General features: G+C 51.7%; 1 protein-coding gene across 1 annotated transcript; it reads right to left on the bottom strand.

Moving 5' to 3' along the window:
• Positions 1-5,740: 5,740 nt before the first annotated feature.
• Positions 5,741-20,471, bottom strand: XNDC1N (XRCC1 N-terminal domain containing 1, N-terminal like). Its single transcript, XM_074954279.1, has 11 exons — positions 20,373-20,471; positions 19,627-19,762; positions 14,003-14,139; positions 13,382-13,520; positions 12,388-12,543; positions 11,519-11,682; positions 11,026-11,102; positions 10,041-10,279; positions 8,761-8,851; positions 8,313-8,431; positions 5,741-6,232 (listed from the first exon to the last, which is right to left on the bottom strand). Exons 3-11 carry the CDS (start codon positions 14,045-14,047, stop codon positions 5,985-5,987), a joined length of 1,278 nt encoding a protein of 425 aa, XP_074810380.1. The 5' UTR covers positions 14,048-14,139; positions 19,627-19,762; positions 20,373-20,471; the 3' UTR covers positions 5,741-5,984.
• Positions 20,472-20,654: the final 183 nt, after the last annotated feature.

Below are 20,654 nucleotides of genomic sequence, written 5' to 3' on the forward strand. Positions count from 1 at the left end.
ACTGCTTCCCAGGATAGAGTCCCTCAGCCTGGAAGTACGGCCTGCATGCTTTCTTTCTAAATGGACACATTTAGATGGAGCTTTATTAAATTAACACGGATTGTTTGCTTATGCCCAGTTTACCAAGCGATCCAGATGTTTCTGTATGAGTGACCTGTCCTCTGATTTACCACGCCTCCAATTTGTGGGTCATCTGCAATTTCATCAGTGATGATTTTGTGTTTTCTTCTAGGTCATTGTCAAGGTTCCTTCCCCAGTCTGAACTCTAGGGTATAGATGTGGGGACCTGCATGAAAACCTCCTAAACTTACTTTTACCAGCTTAGGTTAAAACTTCCCCAAGGTACAAACTATTTTACCTTTTGCCCTTGGACTTATCGCTGCCACCACCAAATGTCTAACAGGGATATAATGTGGAAAGAGTCCATTTGGAAACATCTTTCCCCGCCAAAATCTTCCCAAACGTTACAACCCACTTTCCTGGGGAAGGTTTGATAAAAATCCTGACCAATTTGCATAGGTGACCACAGACCAAAACCCTTGGATCTTAAGAACAATGAAAAAACAATCAGTTTCTTAAAAGAAGAATTTTAATAGAAGAAAAAAGAATCACCTCTGTAAAATCAGGATGGTAGATACCTTACAGGGTAATTGGATTCAAAACATAGAGAATCCCTCTAGGCAAAACCTTAAGTTACAAAAAGACACAAAGACAGGAATATCCATTCCATTCAGCACAACCTATTTTCTCAGCCATTTAAAGAAATCAGAATCTAACGCATATCTAGCTAGATTACTTACTAAATTCTAAGACTCCATTCCTGTTCTGTCCCTGGCAAAAGCATCACACAGACAGAGAGAGAGGCTTTGTTTCTCCCTCCCCCCAGCTTTTGAAAGTATCTGGTCTCCTCATTGGTCATTTTGGTCAGGTGCCAGCGAGGTTACCCTAGCTTCTTAACCCTTTACAGGTGAAACGGTTTTTCCTCTGGCCAGGAGGGACTTCAAAGGTGTTTACCCTTCCCTTTATATTTATGACAGTCATTGATAAAAATCTTAAATCATGTAGGGCCAAGAACCAATGCCTGGGGGCTTCCAGCAGAAACACACCCATTTGCGGAGTCCCCGTTTACAATTATATTGATATCTAGCAGCTAGCCAACTTTTAATCCATTGAATGTGGGCCACATTCATTTTATAGCACTCTAGTTTTCAATCAAAATGTCACGTCATACCAAGTCAAATGCCTTACGGAAGTATATTACATCAACACTTTATCAACCAAACTTGGAAGCTCATCAAAAAAAAGATAAAGTTAGTTTAAATCTATTGTCCATACACCCATGTTGATTTACATTCATTATATTACCCTCCTTTAATTCTTTATTAATCGAGTCCCATATCAGCTGCTCCACTATCTTTGCCAGGACTTATGTCAGGCTGACAGGCCTATAATTACCCAGATCATCCCATTTACCCTTTTTAAATATTGGCCCAACGTTAGCTTTCGTGCAGTCCCCTGGAACTACCCCAGTGCTCCAAGACGTATTGAAAAATCAGCATTAATGGCCCAGGGAGCTCCTCCCTGATTGAAGGACTTCATTCTTACTAGGATCACGTGTCCCCTTGCTGCCTGCAGCCCCCTCCGCTCTGATCTCTCCAGGTCTCTCTAGTTCGGGTTCTGGACACCTGCACGTTTGCTCCCACCTTGTGATTTTGCATCATCTGCAAATATGATCGTGGTCGGATTGATGCCAAAGAACGGCTGACAGATGTGAAGCAGTTGCTCAGCAATCAGAGATGTGCTTGGTTATCTTCGTTTAGTCTCTGGAATCTTAGAGCCATGGACTGGCCAACAGCTGACAGAAAACATTCTTGCTTGAAGACCGACTGCACTACCACAGACAGCTGCCCAGATGCCCTAGCACAGGGGCTGACAAACTTTTTGGGCCACATTGGGGTTGCGAGGGCCACATCAGTGTTGCAAAATGGTATGGAGGGCCGGGTAGGGAAGGGTGTGCCTCCCCAAACAGCCTGGTCCCCACCCCCATCCGCCCCCTCCCACTTCCCACCCCCGGACTGCCCCCCTCAGAGCCTCCGACCTATCCAACACCCCCGCTCCCTGTCCCCTGACTACCCCGCCCCCCCATCCATACCCCTGACAGGCCCCCTGCCCCATCCAACCCCCCGCCCCACTCCTTGTCCCCGATTGTCCCCTCCTGGGACCCCCATCCCTAACTGCCCCCCCGGGACCCCACCCTCTATCCAACCCCCCCTGCTCTGTCCCCCCCCTTCCCAGGGCCACCCAACACCCCCCCCCGCTTCCTCTCTCCTGACCGCCCCCCCCAACCTCTGCCCCACCCAACTGCCCCCTGACCTCCTGCCCCTTATCCAACCCCCCCTTCTCCCTACCATGCAGCTCAGCGCCTGGGAAAGCCTGGGAGGTGGGCAAGCGCAAGCTGCGCTCCCTGCGTGGCAGCATAGCTGCAGGGGAGGGGGGACAGCGGGGGAGAGGCCAGGGGCTAGCCTCCCCAGCCAAGAGCTCAGGGGCCGGGCAGGACGGTCCTGCAGGCCGGATGTGGCCCACGGGCCGTAGTTTGCCCACCTCTGCCCTAGCAGGACCCTGCAGCTCCCAGTGTTCCCCACATCTTTGAGAACTAGTCTGTTAGGTAAAGCAAGGCTCTTAAACATCTGGGGGCCAGCTGGGTCCTAACATGGATTGGCTCAGCACGGGACAAGATGAGACACACAATGCTTTAGCTCTGCAAAATATCAGCACTAACCAGCCATGCCTAAACCGCATCAGCTTCGCAATGTAGAATGAAGGTCCCTCAATGCTTCCTTCTCGCCACTCTGCCAGTGCCAATGAGACATGTCGAGTCCCCAGAGAATCAGGAGGCAGCTGTGTCTGTAAATTACCAACCGCCCTCCTGCAAGTGAGCAGTAGCGAGAGCACGGTACCATTCTGGATCTAACCATAACCGCGTGGGGTGGAGATCCCCTATTCCTAGGAATTCAGTTCAGTGCGACCCTGTCATAAATATAAAGGGAAGGGTAAACCCCTTTAAAATCCCTCCTGGCCAGAGGAAAAATCCTCTCACCTGTAAAGGGTTAAGAAGCTAAAGGTAACCTCGCTGGCACCTGACCAAAATGACCAATGAGGAGACAAGATACTTTCAAAAGCTGGGAGGAGGGAGAAAAACAAAGGGTCTGGGTCTGTCTGTATGCTGCTTTTGCCAGGGACAGAACAGGAATGGAGTCTTAGAACTTTTAGTAAGTAATCTAGCTAGGTATGTGTTAGATTATGATTTCTTTAAATGGCTGAGAAAAGAACTGTGCTGAATAGAATGACTATTCCTGTCTGTGTGTCTTTTTTGTAACTTAAGGTTTTGCCCAGAGGGATTCTCTATGTTTTGAATCTAATTACCCTGTAAGGTATCTACCATCCTGATTTTACAGAGGTGATTCCTTTACTTCTATTAAAAGTCTTCTTGTAAGAGAACTGAATGCTTTTTCATTGTTCTAAGATCCAAGGGTTTGGGTCTGTGGTCACCTATGCAAATTGGTGAGGATTTTTAGCAAACCTTCCCCAGGAAGTGGGGTGCAAGGGTTGGGAGGATTTTGGGGGGAAAGACGTGTCCAAACTACGTTTCCCAGTAAACCCAGTTAAAGTTTGGTGGTGACAGTGGAAATTCCAAGGGCAAAGGATAAAATTAATTTGTACCTTGGGGAAGTTTTAACCTAAGCTGGTAAAAGTAAGCTTAGGAGGTTCTCATGCAGGTCCCCACATCTGTACCCTAGAGTTCAGAGTGGGGGAGGAACCTTGACAGATCCACACAGCAGTGCATCCTACGAGTTAAATGCAGGGAATGGGAGTCATTATTACATATACTGAAGTAGCACTTACAGGCCTCCACTGAAATCAGGATCCCACAATGATAGGCACTGCACATGCTAACGGGCATGCCCTGCCCTGAAGAGCTTTATCATCTTCTCCATTTTACAGATGGGAATTGAGGCACACAGAGATGACGTGACAGACCCATGAAAGCAGCACTGGGACTAGAACCCAGAGCACCGAGCCCCTAGGCCAGCACCTTAACCACAAGGCTGTCCTCCCTCTAAGTGGGGTCCCTGTTTCTGTTCCTACCTGTCACCTTGGTATCTAAGGGTACATCTAACATGGCAGCTGGGAGTGAGTCTCCCAGCCAGGTAGACAGATGCGCTCTAGCTTCGCCAGAGCTAGCACACGACAAATAGCAGCGTGGATGCTTCAGGCTAGCCACCTGAGCTCACCCCCCATAACAACTACGTGGGGGAAAGGAGACACTTTTCATAAAACATTCACTCCGTATCTGACCTCTCAATTCCCATCCTCCAAGGAAATCTGCACAACACCTTCCAAAGATGAGCCTGGGAGCTTAAATACCTAACATCTTGAATAGTGCGTGCAGATGTGGTTGCTCCATCTCAAAAAAAGATATATTGGAATTGGAAAAGGTTCAAAAAAGGACAACAAAAACGATTAGGGGCATGGAACTGCTTCCATATGAGGAGAGATTAATAAAACTGGGACTTTTCAGCTTGGAAAATAGACGACTAAGGGGGGATATGATTGAGGTCTATAAAATCATGACTGGTGCAGAGAAAGTAGATAAGGAAGTATTATTTACTCCATCACATGACACAAGAACCAGGGGTCACCAAATGAAATTAATACACAGCAGGTTTAAAACAAAAGGAAGTATTTCTTCACACAACGCACAGTCAACCTGTGGAAGTCTTTGCCAGAGGATGCTGTGAAGGCCAAGACTAACAGCGGTTAAAAAAAAAAAAAAATGGATAAATTCATGGAGGACAGGTCCATCAATGGCTATTAGCCAGGATAGGCAGGGATGGTGTCCCTAGCCTCTGTTTGCCAGAAGCTGGGAATGGGCAACAGGGAATGGATCACTTGATGATTCCCTGTTCTGTTCATTCCCTCTGGGGCACCTGGCATTGGCCTCTGCCGGAAAACAGGATTCTGGGCTAGATGGACCATTGGTCTGACCCAGTCTGGCTGTTCTTATGTTCTTAACTTTGCTAGACACCAAAAATTACAGATTTGATATAGACACTGGATTTATGGCTCATTACAACAATCCATAAGCCGCTAAGCCTCCTTTGGCATGTGACTGCAGAGGAGTTAGCTGCCCACTTCACCTGGAGTGGTCTCTTGCAACATATGTTAACGCCTTATGCTTAACAAGCTCTCCCACCTTGTATTTAGCTGTGACAGTCCAAGTGCCTTTCCCAGATCTGAAGAAGAGCTCTGTGTGGCTCGAAAGCTGGTCTCTCTGACCAACCAGACGTTGGTCCTATAAAAGATATCTCCTCCCGCATCTTGTCTCTCTAATATGGGACCTACACAGCTCCACCAACACTACTAACAGTCCTTCCCTGCATCACAGGTGTATGTGAATGTGTGCGTCTGTCTGGCTCTGGCTGAGTCATCATTGTCCTTCAAATCCCCCCCTCAACTCTCTTTGCTGTGAGGCTGACAAAAAAACTTGACAGTAGTCAGGCTACTGATGTGCTGAGACCCACACCTGCCGTGCTGGCTGATACAGTCTTTGTTTCCTGGTGCTCCCACTTCAGTCTGTCTCCGTCTGTTGTCTCTTGTTGTACGCTTAGGTTGTAAGCAGTTTGGGGCAGGACCATCGTTTTGTTCTGTGCTGTACAGCTCCTAGTCCATCCCTGGTGTGACCCTTCTGAAGTCAATGGAGTTGCCCCAGGGCTGAAAGCATTCCAGGATGCCCATGAAATGTGGCCTGTGTCCCAGGGTCACCATGACAGCTATGGCCCTTCAGTCCAAAGGAGGCTCCAACCCAGCTGAGCAGAGTGACCCCGAGGTTCAGACACAGAGATACCTCAAATGGAGCTGATGGGGAGGATAGGGCGGCATGTGCCAGTGTTGTGCCTCTACGACCTGACCTGGCCCTGCCAGCCCTATTCCACCCACAGCCAGGAATGGGGGGTCTCCAGGGCTGCTGCCTGCTCCCCACAGGTGCTGGCATGCCTCTCCACCTCCGCCGTGCTGAACCGGAACTCGCAGATGGGGCACGGCACCCAAGCCTCAGGGAGCTCCTCGCGCCGGGGATCTTCCCGTGGTGGGGATGGCCAGGCTGTGTCTGGAAGGGAGCCATCTTCCCCACAGGCAGAGGCGTGAACGGGAAGGAGATCTGTGCTGAAGCAGCCTGCAGCGAGGAGAGATGACAGTAGAGCTAACCCAGGGCCACCTGGACTTCCTGGCTGCCAACTGCATGCACTGGCCACCTGGGTTTTCAGGCTGAGAGCAAGGTTAGAACTTGGAACCCCAGGCCCTTGTCACTCGATCTTCGTCAACTATTCCCTGTATAGGGCCTACTGCATAACTAGGCAGTTCTGATTCCATCCAGGAGAGGGCAGTAGCATGCAGAGTTCAGTTTATTACTTTACAACAATCAACATGTATATAGTGTTTATCATAAAATTCCAAGGCCAGACGGGACCACTGGGATCACCTGGTCTGACCTCCTGTATAACACAGGCCAATGAACCGTCCCAAAATAATTCCTAGAGCAGAGCTTTCATTCTGAAGGAGCCTAGGCCACTGTATGCATTCACCTGCCATTGAAATGCAGCCACCTCTGGGGTGGCACACGACAGCTGTTGAACAGCAGCGAAGGCTCCCATAGCCAATTGAAAGTGCTGGGGGAGAATCAGGTTGGTGGAGTGTAGTTGCAGCCTGTCTCCAAGCTCAAACCCTGGTTTTGTGCGTTCGACAACTTCCGCAAACAAACCATGGGCAGTGAAACCAACCTCACCTCCCTACGCCCCTTTGGGTCTCCTTAAGCAGGTGTGGCTGAAGCCGGCTGAACTGCTGGGTGCTTGGCTGCTCTGAAAATCAAGCCACTGGGGCGCCCAAGTATGGGTTTAAGTGGATACCTTTTAGGTAATCAAGTTTGAATCATAGAAACGCAAGGCTAGAAGGCCATCAGGAGGTCATCTTTCTAGTCCACGTCTCCCTGTAAAGTCATGAATAAAGGCAGCAAGGCTGTGACTAAGACCGGAGAGAGAGGGAGAGTGCAAGTGAATCCCTCGTGGCAGTAAAAGGGGATGGGACTGGAACTGAGCTATTACTGATGTTTTAAGGACGCTGCGTGAGACTCTGCCTTTGAGACACCCCATGGTGGTCAGATGGGTTACAATCCAGACTGGCTGCCTCTCTAATGGCACATCCACACTGCAAACAAAGGTGTAATTGCAGTACGGGTAGGAACGCTGTACTACCTTTCATCCAGCTAGCCCGCGTAATAACAGTAGTGAAGACACGGCAGCATGGGCTAGCAACGAGAGTACGTCCCCAGTCGCTAGCCCGTGCTGCTGGATCTTCACTGCTATTGTTACTCACGTAAACTGGATTAAAGATGGCACGGGTCTGCCTACCCATGCTATGGTCCCACCTCCCCTTGCAGTGTAAACAGACCCTAAAGATACACTCTAGTTCAGAGATACTCGCATGGAGGCTCGCGAGCTGCAACTGGCTCTTTAATGTGTCCCTTGCGGCTCTGTGCAGTACACGATATTAAAACACTGTGTGATTGAATTATTAACCCATCTAAGTTATTAACCCATCAGGATGCTTTTACTAGGTTATTAACCAATTGTAGTTGTTAAAATAATAATACTTGGTTAGTCATTTTGCTCTGAGAATAATATATAGATATAAAAACTAAATATTTCCTCGTCACGCTGTTTTAAATCTCACTCTATAGTACTGTAGCAAAGGAAAAGCTGAATTCACACTACTGTAGCTCTTTTGGGTAATGTCGGTTGCTAATTTAGCTCCTGAACCATTGCAGTCTGAGTACACTGCTCTAATTCAACACCAAGTTACTGGGCTGGATGCCAGACTCATGGGGTGAGGGTCTTTGGACAGTTTCCAGATCAAACTAGACAGACACAATGGTCCGCTCTCACCTTGAAGTCTATGCTCACCTTCGAGTCCAGCTCTGGAGACGGAATCAAGCGAGACGCCAAGCTGAACACCCCACTGATTGCAAACCCACCAGATGGGCAGGGATCACATCACGCCTTTTTTACAACCAGCTGAGTTAAGGGAGGGGCCTGCCATGCTCAACCCGAGAGCCAGCTGCATCTCAGGGGTGGATCACATGAGCCTCACAGATCCAGTGTGTGTGTGACGGACCCAAAGGCCTTTCCGAAGAGAGTGATTTAGGCAGGACAACACATGCTCTAAGGCACTTGTTGTAGACCGCACTCTAGAACACTCACCCGCACAGATGGGGCATACACCCATCTCCCCGCCTGCCTCTCCACGATCATCCAGCTTGTTGGGCCTTCCTCCCCAGCCCCTGGCTCTTCCTCCCTGGGTGCCAGGCCTGGGCATTGACCTGCAGAGAGAGATTTCAGGAGCACTTGTTTCTCCAGTTTGCAGTATCCTTTGCCCTCGCACCCCAAAGGTTAAAGTACCGCCCAGGCTCAGAGAAGCTGCCCTGCTTGTTGAGACACACCAGAGGTGGCTGGAAGGACCAGGATCCCCTCATTCCGGCTATCCCATCCTACGCACCCACTGGCTGTGATGGAGACCCAGAGGAGAGCCCCAGGAAGGCACTGAGTGGGCTGGGACACTGGCTCAGAGAAGGAGCTGCCAGCTGGGCTCCAAAGGGGAAATCGGGACATTTGAAGGGTTAAGGGGAACACAACAGGGCTGATCCGTTACCTCCCTGCGGCACCTTGCGATCTTCGTCTCCTGCTTGGCTTCACCCGGACCCTCCTCAGGGGTGGAGCGTCATGGACATCCTGCATGGGGCCTGGAGAATAACCAGCATCAGCATTGTACCTAGCTCCTGGATAAAGCTTTACAAAGTAGGTTGGGATCACTGTCCCCATTTCACAGATGGGGAAACTGAGGCAGCGGGAGGGGAAATGACTTGCCCATGGTCACCCAGCAGCCCAGTGGCAGTTCTGAGACTAGAACCCAGGTCTCCCGAGTCCAGCCCAGGGCTCTGCCCACCAGGCCACACAGTCAAGCCAAGTTGGCACCAACACATGCAGATGTGCCACTGGCAGGCAGTTTGGTGGGGCTGGAGACCGGGAGCTTCACATGCTCCAGAATCAACAAGAAGCAGTTTTGAATGGCGATGCTGAGCCATGAATACATGGGGGAAGGACATGATTCACTGGCCGAGATGGACACCAGGTAAGCCCAGCCCATGGAGTCTGCAACAGGGGACCAAGGGCTGATGGTGCTCAGCTACCTTGGGGGAAGCCAGCTCTGCGCTCAGAGGGTCAAGACCCCAAAGAGAGAGGGAAGCTGGCTAGAGCGGGAGGGGGCTGGAACGAGAGCAATGGGAGGAAATGAAACAGAAGCTGCTGACAGCGAGATCGCCTCCTGTGGGACAGTCTCCCAGTGGAAAGCCCATCTGTGAGGGCTGTCACCAGCCCAGAGCTCAGAATGGTTTCACAGCCTTTGGCGCCTGCCTCTAAGGGAGAGATGGGCCAGTTGGGGTCTCCGCCAGAGAGTGTAGGGCCAGTCCTGCCCTGGATGTGGGGAGGGACAACCTGGATGGGACCCAAAAATGCTCATCTACTTCGGTCTCCTCTCATCCGCCCAGCAACGGTGTGACCCTCTGTTGGCTGAGGACTGACAGAGCAGGCCTTACCCAGGGCGGAGGCGGACATTCCCCATCAGCTGCCTGGGCACGTTCCAGCAGCCTGGGATCCGTGGTCTGTAGGCAGCACTTCCAGCTGGGGGCCCTGTGGGTGCCTTTCGCCAGCTGGGCAGAGGGTGCCATGCCAGGTCGTCCCAGATGCCCATAGCTCTCTAGATCATTACAGGAACGCGTGCCAGAAGAGCAGCTGCTGATCCCACCCGAGGGGGCGGGACGGCTTTGCAGAGGGCCCCCCCAGGCTGCAGCATCCCCAGCTCAGCTGGGCAGAGAACGAGCTTGTGGGATCCCACTCAGAGTCCCCACACGGCTGCGACCGGCTCCCACTCACCTGCTGCTGTAGGGCTCACGGCTGGATCTTCACCCTGCTGCCCCCGGCTGCTCGCCCGTCTCTCAGCGGCCAAAGAGGTGGCGCTGGGGCCCAGCTGGAGAGTGCGGCTGCGCGCCTGGGCCGCTGACAGCACCATCCTGGCTGTCCGGCTGAGACAGGCCGGGCTGCGTGGGTGAGGCCCGCAGCTGGGCTCCAGCAGCTGCAGTCGGCTCTTCAGTTCCTCCTCCTCCCCCTTGCTCCTGGGCGCAGAGAGCCAGAGACCCAGTGATTCCTGCCGATTGGCCAGGGAACGCCCCTGAACGGGACAGACACTCCCTGCTCCCAACCCTGGAAGGGATCTTCCCCAAAGCCAGTACCAAATCCCTTCCAGCAGCAGCTCAGGGAGTGATCGGGACTTTGGTCCGGAGCCCCACCCACCCCATAGCTGGGCGTGCAAGTCAGACAGTCTATCCTGCAGTCACCCTGGGCTAGGATACAATGGTAGCAGCAGGGGCTCGTTCATGGGGAGGGGTGGGAGACACCAGCTGGAAGGGGCTGCCATCCATGACGGCTTTGGCCTGGAGGGCATCCTGAGGGGCTTGCTCCCAGGGCCACCTCAGCTCCCGTCCGGCTCAGGCCACAGCACAGGGCTAGATCCAGCTGGCGGAGAACAGCCCCCTGGAGCAGTCCCGAGCGGCAGCCTGGCCATCCAGCCCAGTCGATGGGGGCAACGCACCGAGAGAGGCTGTGCCAGGAGAGGAGAGGGTTTCTGGGAGGGGACGCAATCACTAGGACCAGGGGCTCCTCCCAGCCTGAGCCACTGGAAGGGGGTTGGCAAGCCCCCAGCTGGGACCCATAGAAGCAGCTCCCATGCAAGTGTCACTGGCACCATGACAGCCCCAGGAGGGAGGGGAAGCCGCCCATGCCATTGCCTTTGGCCCAGCCCCACAGCTCCAAGGCACGGTCCCTCCCTCTGAAAGGCGATCGCTCCCCCGAGGGTACTTACGGATGCACCTCCGGGAAAAAAGTCCTGCGAAAGGTGGGGCTGGCAAGCCAGGGGCTGGCTGCAGGCTCGTGACCCATCTGGGGGAGAGGGAAACACAGCTCAGAGCCCTGCTTTCATGGGGGATATCCCCCAGCCCCTCCAGAGCCAGCGTGTGCAGAGAACTAGTAGCAGTAGAGAGGGAAGAGACCCTCAAGTCCCATCCAGCCCACCCCATGGCCAGTGCACTAGAGCACATAACACAGGAACAGTCCTGCACTGGTCCCCGTCGGGCAGCTAGAGGAGCGGACAGGTCTCCTCCCCCTCTGAACCTGGCACACTCAAGTGCATAGGCCACGCAGCACCCAGGGTGGGCTGAGCAGGCCACTGGCCTATCCCCACTGTAGCCGGGGGCGAGAGCACCAGCCACAGCAGCAACAAGAGACCTCCTCCTTCCAGCCCAGACCCCCCCGCCCCTCACGTGCAAGGAGCAGGGGGATCGCTCGCAGGCACGGACCTGCGGCGAGGGTGGAGCCGGAGTCACCCGGCTGTGATTGGGGTCCAACGGGGTGCGGATGTGGATGAAGGAGAGGCCAAACTGGGCCTGCTTGTTGAAGGGCTGGCTGCAGGTGATCCTCACGCGATCCCACTTCTCGCCCAGCGCCGCCGCCAGGAAATCCCCTGTGGACAGAACAGGAGCAGATGGGCAGCTTCACTCCTGGAGCGAGATGCTGCCACCTTCTAAGGGCCTTGCAGTCAACACAGGAACATGGCCCTGCCAACCTCACATCCAATCATGGGGCCCCAGCTCCACAGATCCAACCACTGGGACTGTCCCAACTGGTACTCCACCACCCCACTGCACCAGCTCTAACCGCTGGGACCGCCACTCCCCACAGTGCCAGATCCAACCACAGGGACCCTAGCTTACCACCACATCTAATCCATCCTGGAAACACCCTGAGATCACCCTCCCCTCTGCCCCCACATGACAAACCAAATCAACGCATCAGGACCATCCAGGCTATTTCCCCAGTAGCTCCAGCCAATGGCCCACCTAATCCTGTCTCAGTGGCCAATACTTGTTGATTCAGAGGAAGAAAAAAAGAACGCCCCAGGGCAATTGTACATGTACAGAAACGGGGGTGACCAGTTCAGGTACCCAGATCCTGTCATGCGGGGCCAGTATGAATACCTAGAGAGAGGGCAGCCCTGGAGATGGGATGAACTCCCATCATGAAATGTGATTACTTGCCATAACAGGGCATAGAAGGGCAGGCACGATGCACCACCAGCCATGAGCCCTAATCAATGATACCCTAATCAATGATACTGCACCACCAGCCAGTGACCCACAGCCACTCATGTGAGCTGGGCCCTCTTTACCCTCTTTAAACATCCGGACCCCAGAGCGGTTCCTGTCCAGCTTTGAGTCAGCCGGCGTCATCAGTGTAGTGCTGGGCACCAGGGTAACATAGGGCTGGTCCAGCGGCCAGGAGGAGCGCCCCACGTCCACCTGGAGAAAAGCACAGCCGCAGTTCCCTGCGCGTGGAGGGGCAAAGGTCAGGCCTGGAGCAGCTGAACCTCCCTCAGCTCTGAGCTGCAGTGAAACTGATCAGCCAGACCTGGGCACTGATACTGGAACCCCAAAGAGCTGTCAATGGGAAGGGAGTGGGGCTGTTCAGTCTCCGTGGCCTGTTCACTCTCTGCTGGGAGCACCCACAAGAGGCCCACCAGGCGCCGGCAGCAATGGCGGCTTTGAGGAGGGATGTTGTTCTAATCTGCACCCCAGGGACCAGTATCCCAGCACGTGACAGAGACTGACCACAATTCACCCACTGGCACGAGATATGGAGTGAACATTTTGCTAACAGGGAGAGACTTTCCCCTTGTGGCTGGCTAGTTAGAAAGGGGACTAGCAGTCAAGCAACTGCCCTGCCCCTGTCTCACTTGGGCAAGTCACCTCCCCTCACTGTGCCTCAGTTTCTCCATCAGTAAAACAAGGACCACTGTGACAAGAGACAAGTGCACCGTGTTACCACTGCAGTATGGGGAAGTAGCTAGAAACCTCTGGACTCCTCGGAAGGGATAGCTCAGTGGTTTGAGCATTGGCTGCTAAACCCAGGGTTGTGAGTTCAGTCCTTGAGGGGGCCATTTAGGGATCTGGGGCAAAATTGGGGATTGGTCCTGCTTTGAGCAAGGGGTTGGACTAGATGACCTCCTGAGGTCCCTTCCAACCCTGATATTCTATGAATTAACAAGGAAGACAAGCCCTTCAAGCGTAGAGACAAGCAAGGTGACATTGCAGGAGACCCCAGAGAGATTTGCAGGTTAGACTGCCCACAAGGGGTTGGGGTCTCTGTCTCTCCCTCTCTCATACCTATGTCTATGTAGCCGATAGGACTAGCCCGTTCCAGCTGCAGCTCCACTTTCAGCTGCCTGCTCCGATCCTGGGGGCAGCTCAGCCACGGGTGAATGTCATCATCATGCAGCAGATTCTCCACTGGATACCTGGGGTCCTGCACCAGACCAGTGGGGAGGGGAGAGAGCAGAAGCAGGGTGCTTAGTAGAGGGATTGGGATAGAAGGGGGGCGGGGGGAAGAGTCAGCAAGAGTTACTGTTCTCTAGTAATGATCTCAAAGCAGATTACAGATTTTACAAACGGATCAGACCTTACCTACTGCTGAAGTGCAGCCATTTCTGGGGTGAAGTGTGGTAGATGTTTATCAGCACACAGAAACATTATACAACAGTTTACGGCAGGAAGAATACTGTATCCAATTCACAACACTTTCCAGGTCAGATCCTCAGCTGGTGTAAAGTGGGGAAGTCTGGATCTATGTCAGTTTATACCAACAGAGGATCAGACCCTCAATTTCTATAAGGCATTTCACTCAAGGATCTCACAGTTCTAGGGTATGCAGAGTTCTGCAGCAAAATGTAGCACCCTCTCACGTCCAATTAAAGACCTGCAGTTGAAGATAAAAAGCATTATTATTACCTGAGAGGTGAAGGACACCACATGGTTGATTTTAACTGGAGCCATTTCTGATTCTTCAGAACACCCCCAGCTGCCTGCTCGAAGCTTCCTGTGGGTTTCCCGGAAACACACTCTCACTCCATCTGGTCTGTCAGCATCTGGCAGAAACACAGACAGAATCTGGTTCTTTACAGAGATTGGAGCCATTTCCACTTGGTCTCGCTTTGGGCAGGTTTGCCAAGGGCTGTATTTTCGCAGCCAGCAATAAAAGCGGATTTGAATTTCACTGAACATTTATGATCCTCCCTCTGCTTTCACTGAAGGAGCTGGATATTGCATATTACACCCTGTGCTATCCAGACCAAGCCTCAACAACGCACAGTCAGATGCCTGTTTGAATCCCCTGCGCCCTCCTTTCTACCAGATCAGAGGCCTTGTGTATATGGGAAAGATGCCCCAGTTTAACTTAAGGTGTGAATTTCATGATGACTGGATTAATCAATTCAGTACAAACCTCCATATGGACATTCTTATTTCAATTTAACTTAAACTGATTTCCAAGCAGCTTAAACTAAACCAAAAATAAAGCCACTCAAATTGAAATCAGTTTAAATTCCCATCTTAGGTGAAATTGGTCCAACTAAACCACCTGATAAACTCCATGGAATATTACTGTGATGACAAATAGGATTCCAATCAGGATCAAGGGCCACTGTGCTAGACACTGATAGAAAGACACCGTCTCTGCCCGGGAAAGCTTAGCCTGAAGCCTAGGGCTCCATGCAGTCACAAGGGGCTGCCTATGTGGATCCAGCTGCAGGATCAGGACCCAAAAAGACAAGCATCATAAGAAGTGTGGGGGAGAAGGATACAAAGACCCCAAATCTTATAATTGGACCCATATGGACAGACCCCTCCACAGAGTACCACTGTGAAGGCAGATGGGAGGACTGGGACCAAAGCATGTAACATTTTCATGTATGTATACTTTTAATTAAAACTATACCTGACTGCCCCTCAATTTATCTCCAGCTAGATGGCTAGTAGGTTCCATGGAAGACTTAGGTCTGAAGGAGGACAGGAATTTTGTTGTCTTGTATTGATCTGCAAAGCACCAGGTACACCTTTGATGCTGTAGAAATAATATGTAATTTTACATCTTTCCTTAAGCTTCACTCACTTCCTCCGTACCCCTTTTTTCCCCCAAATCCAGTCTCTCTACAGGTTCATTTCAGGTTACCCCAAGTTGATCACACAGCAAATTCTGTGAATAATTTGGGGAGGAAATTGATCTTTCTTTGAACTGCTGATTTTTTAGAACATTTGACTGTTATAGAGCACTTTGAGCTATGCTTTAAACATTGTTTTGCTAAATAAAATTAATAATGATGTTTTCATGCAGCCTCATTACACAAAGTCCCCATGTAAGGATACTGCACTGGCCTGGAGTTGTTTCAGGATATTTTAATATCCTAAAAGCTAGCAGGACTGGCCTGTGAAAATCAGAATAAGTATTCACCTTAAGTGGTGTCTAAACAAAGCAGCAAGTGAAACTTCAACAAGGAAAAAAAAGACATCTAGACTTTTCCACTAATGTTTACATGAGAAATTAATCCATCCACAGATTTAAGGATCAGTTAAAAAGCTATTGAAAATAGTTAAAGAAGCCAGTTTTAATCTATTTCCCAGAGCAAATGCTACTGCTATGGGTTGTGGGAACCAATTCAATGTAATCATAACAAAAAAAATCTCAACTGTTACTTCTTCAGGAAAAAAAAAAAGTCAGGTATAAAATTACAGCATCTCTTTTCCATGGTAACCTGGAACGGACACAAACCCTCCTTTGCTTTCAGATACAACCCTTATCCTCAAAAGCCCTCCCGCATAGATGATCCCCAACCCCACGTCCCGGGGTGCCCTCCAACTCTCACGAGATAAATAAGCAACCCGGCTTTCAAAACAAGCCCCAAAACAGCCCAATCCATTTCCGCTCGGCGACACTTAACACCCACAAGCCAGCCCAAAACAAGCCAATCCCACTTTCGTTAAACAAGCCACACACTTCAAAATGGGATGTTTTTATAAAAATACCATAATTTATTTTCAGCATTAAAATGCACACAACAAAAAGGTACCTTGTAACTTGTAACCATTCTGCCAGATAGAGACTGCGGCAAACAGGGACAGGTTAAATATGCCGAGGGGGTTTCTTCAACAACACTTGATGGAAAACTATAACTATATATGTATAAAATAAAACATTCTGAGTGCATTTGAAGGATTTACAGAGAAAACCTCACAACCCTTTAAGAGATTGGCAATGAGATTGCTCTTGCTTTTCTGCAACCTCCGCCACACCACCCCTCCGCATCACTGTATCCCTATCGCTCCAGGCTGCTTGCTTTTGCTGCCTGGACTTGAATCCTGGATTCTTCATGATATGCAGATGACAATGCCTGGTTGTTTTGTTAGCTGGGGTGTGTAGGAAACACCACAGTGGCAGGGCAGAGGAACATGGCGGCGGCCACACAGCTTACTGATGAGGAGCTGTTCTTGGAGCTCAAACGCTTCAGCTTCTCACCGGGGCCGGTCACCGAGAGCACCCACCCAGTCTACCTGAAGAAACTGCAGGAGGACAAGCGGGCCAGAGCCCGTGGAGGTGCCAACAAGACCCAGAACAGTAACAACAACAACACGGGGGCTGGCCCTCAGTGGCACTGCCCCTCTGGCCAGTCCGACAGACGCTTCCTGGAGAGTCCTGAGAACACACTGTGGCGTGCACTGTATTCCTGCGACATATCTATCTAAGGGGGAGCGGCTTAACAACTCTTTTTACCGTCTTGAACAGCTTTGCATCTCCTAGAACAATAGTGAACATTGCGCCAAAATTAACAGCGCACAGTGGCAAGTGGCTGGCTGCAAATTGACTTCCAGGAATTTAGTGTCCGATACAGGGATGCTCTTTGGAAACAATATTCTAGCTAAAAGACCCCAAAAGAAAGAGAGGAGGGTGTCCAGCATCTTGAAGGCATTACCACCAGATTCCAGCTGGAACAGTTTGTTGATTCCGGAGAATTCCTGCAGAATCGGTGTTAGAAACTGTAAATACAGTTTATTCACAGGGTCGCAGTACATGTTGTACAGAACTTCTGCTTCATAGCAACACAGCTTAGCTTTGCTCAGTTGGAAGTGTAGCTTCAACGCATACCTCTGATCCAGTATGCACACAAAACAGTCATACATGAAAAGCCATCTCGTCACTGACAGCTGAACAAGCTTCAGTGGCGGGTTACCAGGATTCATCACCTGGAATAGCTGTGCATATGCACACTGTCTCTGGGGGCTGTGAGAGAACCAGCTGTAGGAATGGGAGACTAAAAACTCGAGACTGCGTGGCAGCATTTCTATGGCACACAGCTGGATGGAGTGACATACGCATTTGATGAGACTGAGCCTGTCATTCTTCTTGAGCAGATGCATGTACATGGAATTTTTATGTCCGACCATGACGCTACAGCCATCGATCCCAATCCCAATACACCTGCTGAAATCCAGACCAACACTGACAAGAAACTGAAGCAGTGCTGTGGCAATAGCTTCAGCTGTTTTGCCTTCCAAACTGACTAGTCCCAAAAATATGGAGACAATCTTGCCTAAGGAGGGACTGAAGAACTGCACTACAGTGCAAAGCTGCTTTGCTGCAACAACGTCTGTGCTCTCATCTATCATCCGTGAATCCTGGGACTCACCAATGTTTTTGATGAGGTTGTAGAACATGCAGGGAGCCATAACTTGGTTGATTAATGCCCTGTATTTTGTGCGATGGAGGCGGGTATCTTTTTCAAAAGCTGACCCAGCAAGCATACTGAGGTGATCCACAGAACTGACCACTGGTGGAGGCAATGTAGCAGGCCAGTTTTAGCTCCGCTTGGTGCATCGTCGAGACTGAAGGTCTTGAGACAGTGAAATCAATATTTGTCAGGTGCATCACAGAAAATGGTTTTGTATTTGATTTATGTTTCTCAGTTGGAAATGAATGTTGCACAAGGTCTGCATGATGTGCACGAATTAGGGCTTTGCAATATCTGCAAAAAGCTTGTGCGTTATCGCCAGTTGGGGGCTTCAGCCAGACTTTAAATTCTATTCCTTTTTCCCCATTCCTTTCTGTATTTCTTTCCATACTTAGCCCATTTTCTTGTGCTTGGCTGCTGCTGATCCACACTGCGCTCTTTCCTCTAGCGTTGGATAAGCCTCAAAATTGCGGACAAGACAGGCTATCCTGGAACATGATAGGAACTGATGTGTCAAGTGGGTGGACCAGGCCAAGAATGTCCACAATTTTGGCCCCCACCAACACCTACAAACCATCCACATTACAAGGACTCTGTGAGGACCTCAGAGGGGGGAGGACTTGTTGCATACAGCAGCATCTGCGCCCCTGCTCCCCGCAGGGGGATCTGGGGGAGGCCTCTGTGTGTGAACTATTTCCCTGCGTGCTACAGCACCCCACGTTTCAGTATAGTATATAGAGTAGTATAAAGTACAGTTATTTCATACATACAATGAATGAAATGACTTGTTTATACTGACTTCACTTGTGCTTTTTATGTACCCCCTGTTGTAAAACTAGGCAAATTTGTACATGAGTTGATGTACCCCCTGGAAGACCTCAGCGTAACCCCAGGCGTTCACGTACCCCTTGTTGAACACCACTGCTGCAAACTGTCACTTACCTTATGATGTTACTATTAAGTGTTGTAATTAAAAATGGTAGATGGACGGCAGGGGCCCACCACAGCCCCCAAAGTTGCTCTACGCCTACACCATTCTGAGCATGGAGCAGGCAACAGCACTGTGCTCCCACACACAGCGCGAGGTCTGTGCCATGGCCACCCCGCATTCCCCCCCCCCACACACACTCTCAGCTGTGCCCCTTCTTCCCCCCCGCGACAAGCCCCTGAGACAGCTGTGCCTGCTCTAGCCCCCCAGTGACCAAGCAACAAGCATCACTCCCCAATCCCCCCACCGACTGTCCTCCTTGCCCCGAGCTGGTGCTGCAGTACCCCCCCAACAGCTGTGTGCCTGCCACCCCACAGTCCCCTCCCCCACCCAAACCCCCACAGCCCATGTCCCCCACCCCTCGCAGACCATAAAAGGCCTCCCCCCCACCAGTGCACTGTGCGCCACCATCAGAAATGCACCAACACCACCAAGAAAAAAAGACCACCACAGCTGAAGCTTTTTATGAAAAGCGCACACACACACACCCATTCACAGCTCCACCGGTGCACCGCTGGTGCAGCCATAATACCACCGGCCACTCAAAAGCCCCCCGCCCCATGGTGCACCACACCTCCAGAAACGCCCCAAGAGTCACTGACCAACAATAGTGGCACGGTGCCATTCCAATCCCACCCCCACAGCCCCCAGGCCCACCCTGGCCCGGTCAATCCCCAATCCCTGCCCACACCAGAGTTTGACACCCAACGACCCCCACCCAGCCATTCAACTGCCCCTCACACACACACCCCGACAGCCCTTCCCCAGCTGGTGCAGGACGTGCAACACCGCCAAGATGAACCAACAGAAAGACCAATCACAGCTGAGCTTTTAATCATAAGTTCAGCTGAGCCCCGGGCACTTACTGAGGGGTGCGCTCAGCGGGACTCGTCTTCTTTTCTTCTTCAAGCCTAGCAGCGGTGCGGTGATCTGCGGCGGAGCCAGCCAGGCCGGCGAGAGTGAAGTGCCAGTCGGTGGTTGTGGTGGTGATGTCAACCAGCACTGATGGTGAAAAAATAAATGAAAACCAAAACCAAACCCCACAAGCAACCAGTGCAGAACCAGCAGCCAATCACAGACAGCTGCTGCTCCAGCCTGGCCCTGCCAGCTTGCTGCTATCAGTGCCCCCCCAAACCAACAACCCTCCCATACCAGTGTGTGGGGGGCGGGGGTAGGATTGGCACATTGCAGGGCCAGGGCCAGGCAGCCAGAGACAGCAGCAAACACACACCCAACCCCCCCCCCACACACACCCCAATCCCCTCACCCAGCAACCCCCCCAACCCACCACAACCCCCCCAACTACTCTCACCCAACAGCCCCCCCAACTCAACTCAACCCCCCCACCCCACCCCACCCCCCTCACCCAACAACCCCCCCAACCCAACTCCCCACAACCCAGCCCAACTACCCCAACTACTCTCACCCAACAGCCCCCCCAACTCAACCCCCTCACCCCACCCCACCCAACAACCCCCCCAACCTCCTCCTCACCCAACAACCCCCCCAACTCAACTCAACCCCCCCAACCGCCCAACCACCCGCCCCGAGCCAGGGACACACACACCAAGGGCCGGCAGCGGCCCGCAAACACACCATCACTCCCACCCACCAAGTCCCCGCCCCGCTTTGCCCAATAACAGCCGCAGCTCCTCAGGCAGGAGAGTAGGACTGGGGAAGCTGCTATCTCCCGCCAAAACCCACCTGACCTTTGACCCCCCCGTTGGGAGCCGCGCTCAGGCCCCGCCAGGGCTATCTCTAAATATTTTATTTATTTCTCTCTCGCTCTACGATGATTCTGCTAATTATAGTTATGCTCCCATAATTATTATGCTTTTTCCCTCTCTCGGAGGGGGGGACCGCAGGATGGGTTAAAGGTCAGGCGGCGCGCGGG

Source organism: Natator depressus, chromosome 1 (assembly GCF_965152275.1).
Source record: "Natator depressus isolate rNatDep1 chromosome 1, rNatDep2.hap1, whole genome shotgun sequence".
In the NCBI taxonomy this organism is placed as follows: Eukaryota; Metazoa; Chordata; order Testudines; family Cheloniidae; genus Natator; species Natator depressus.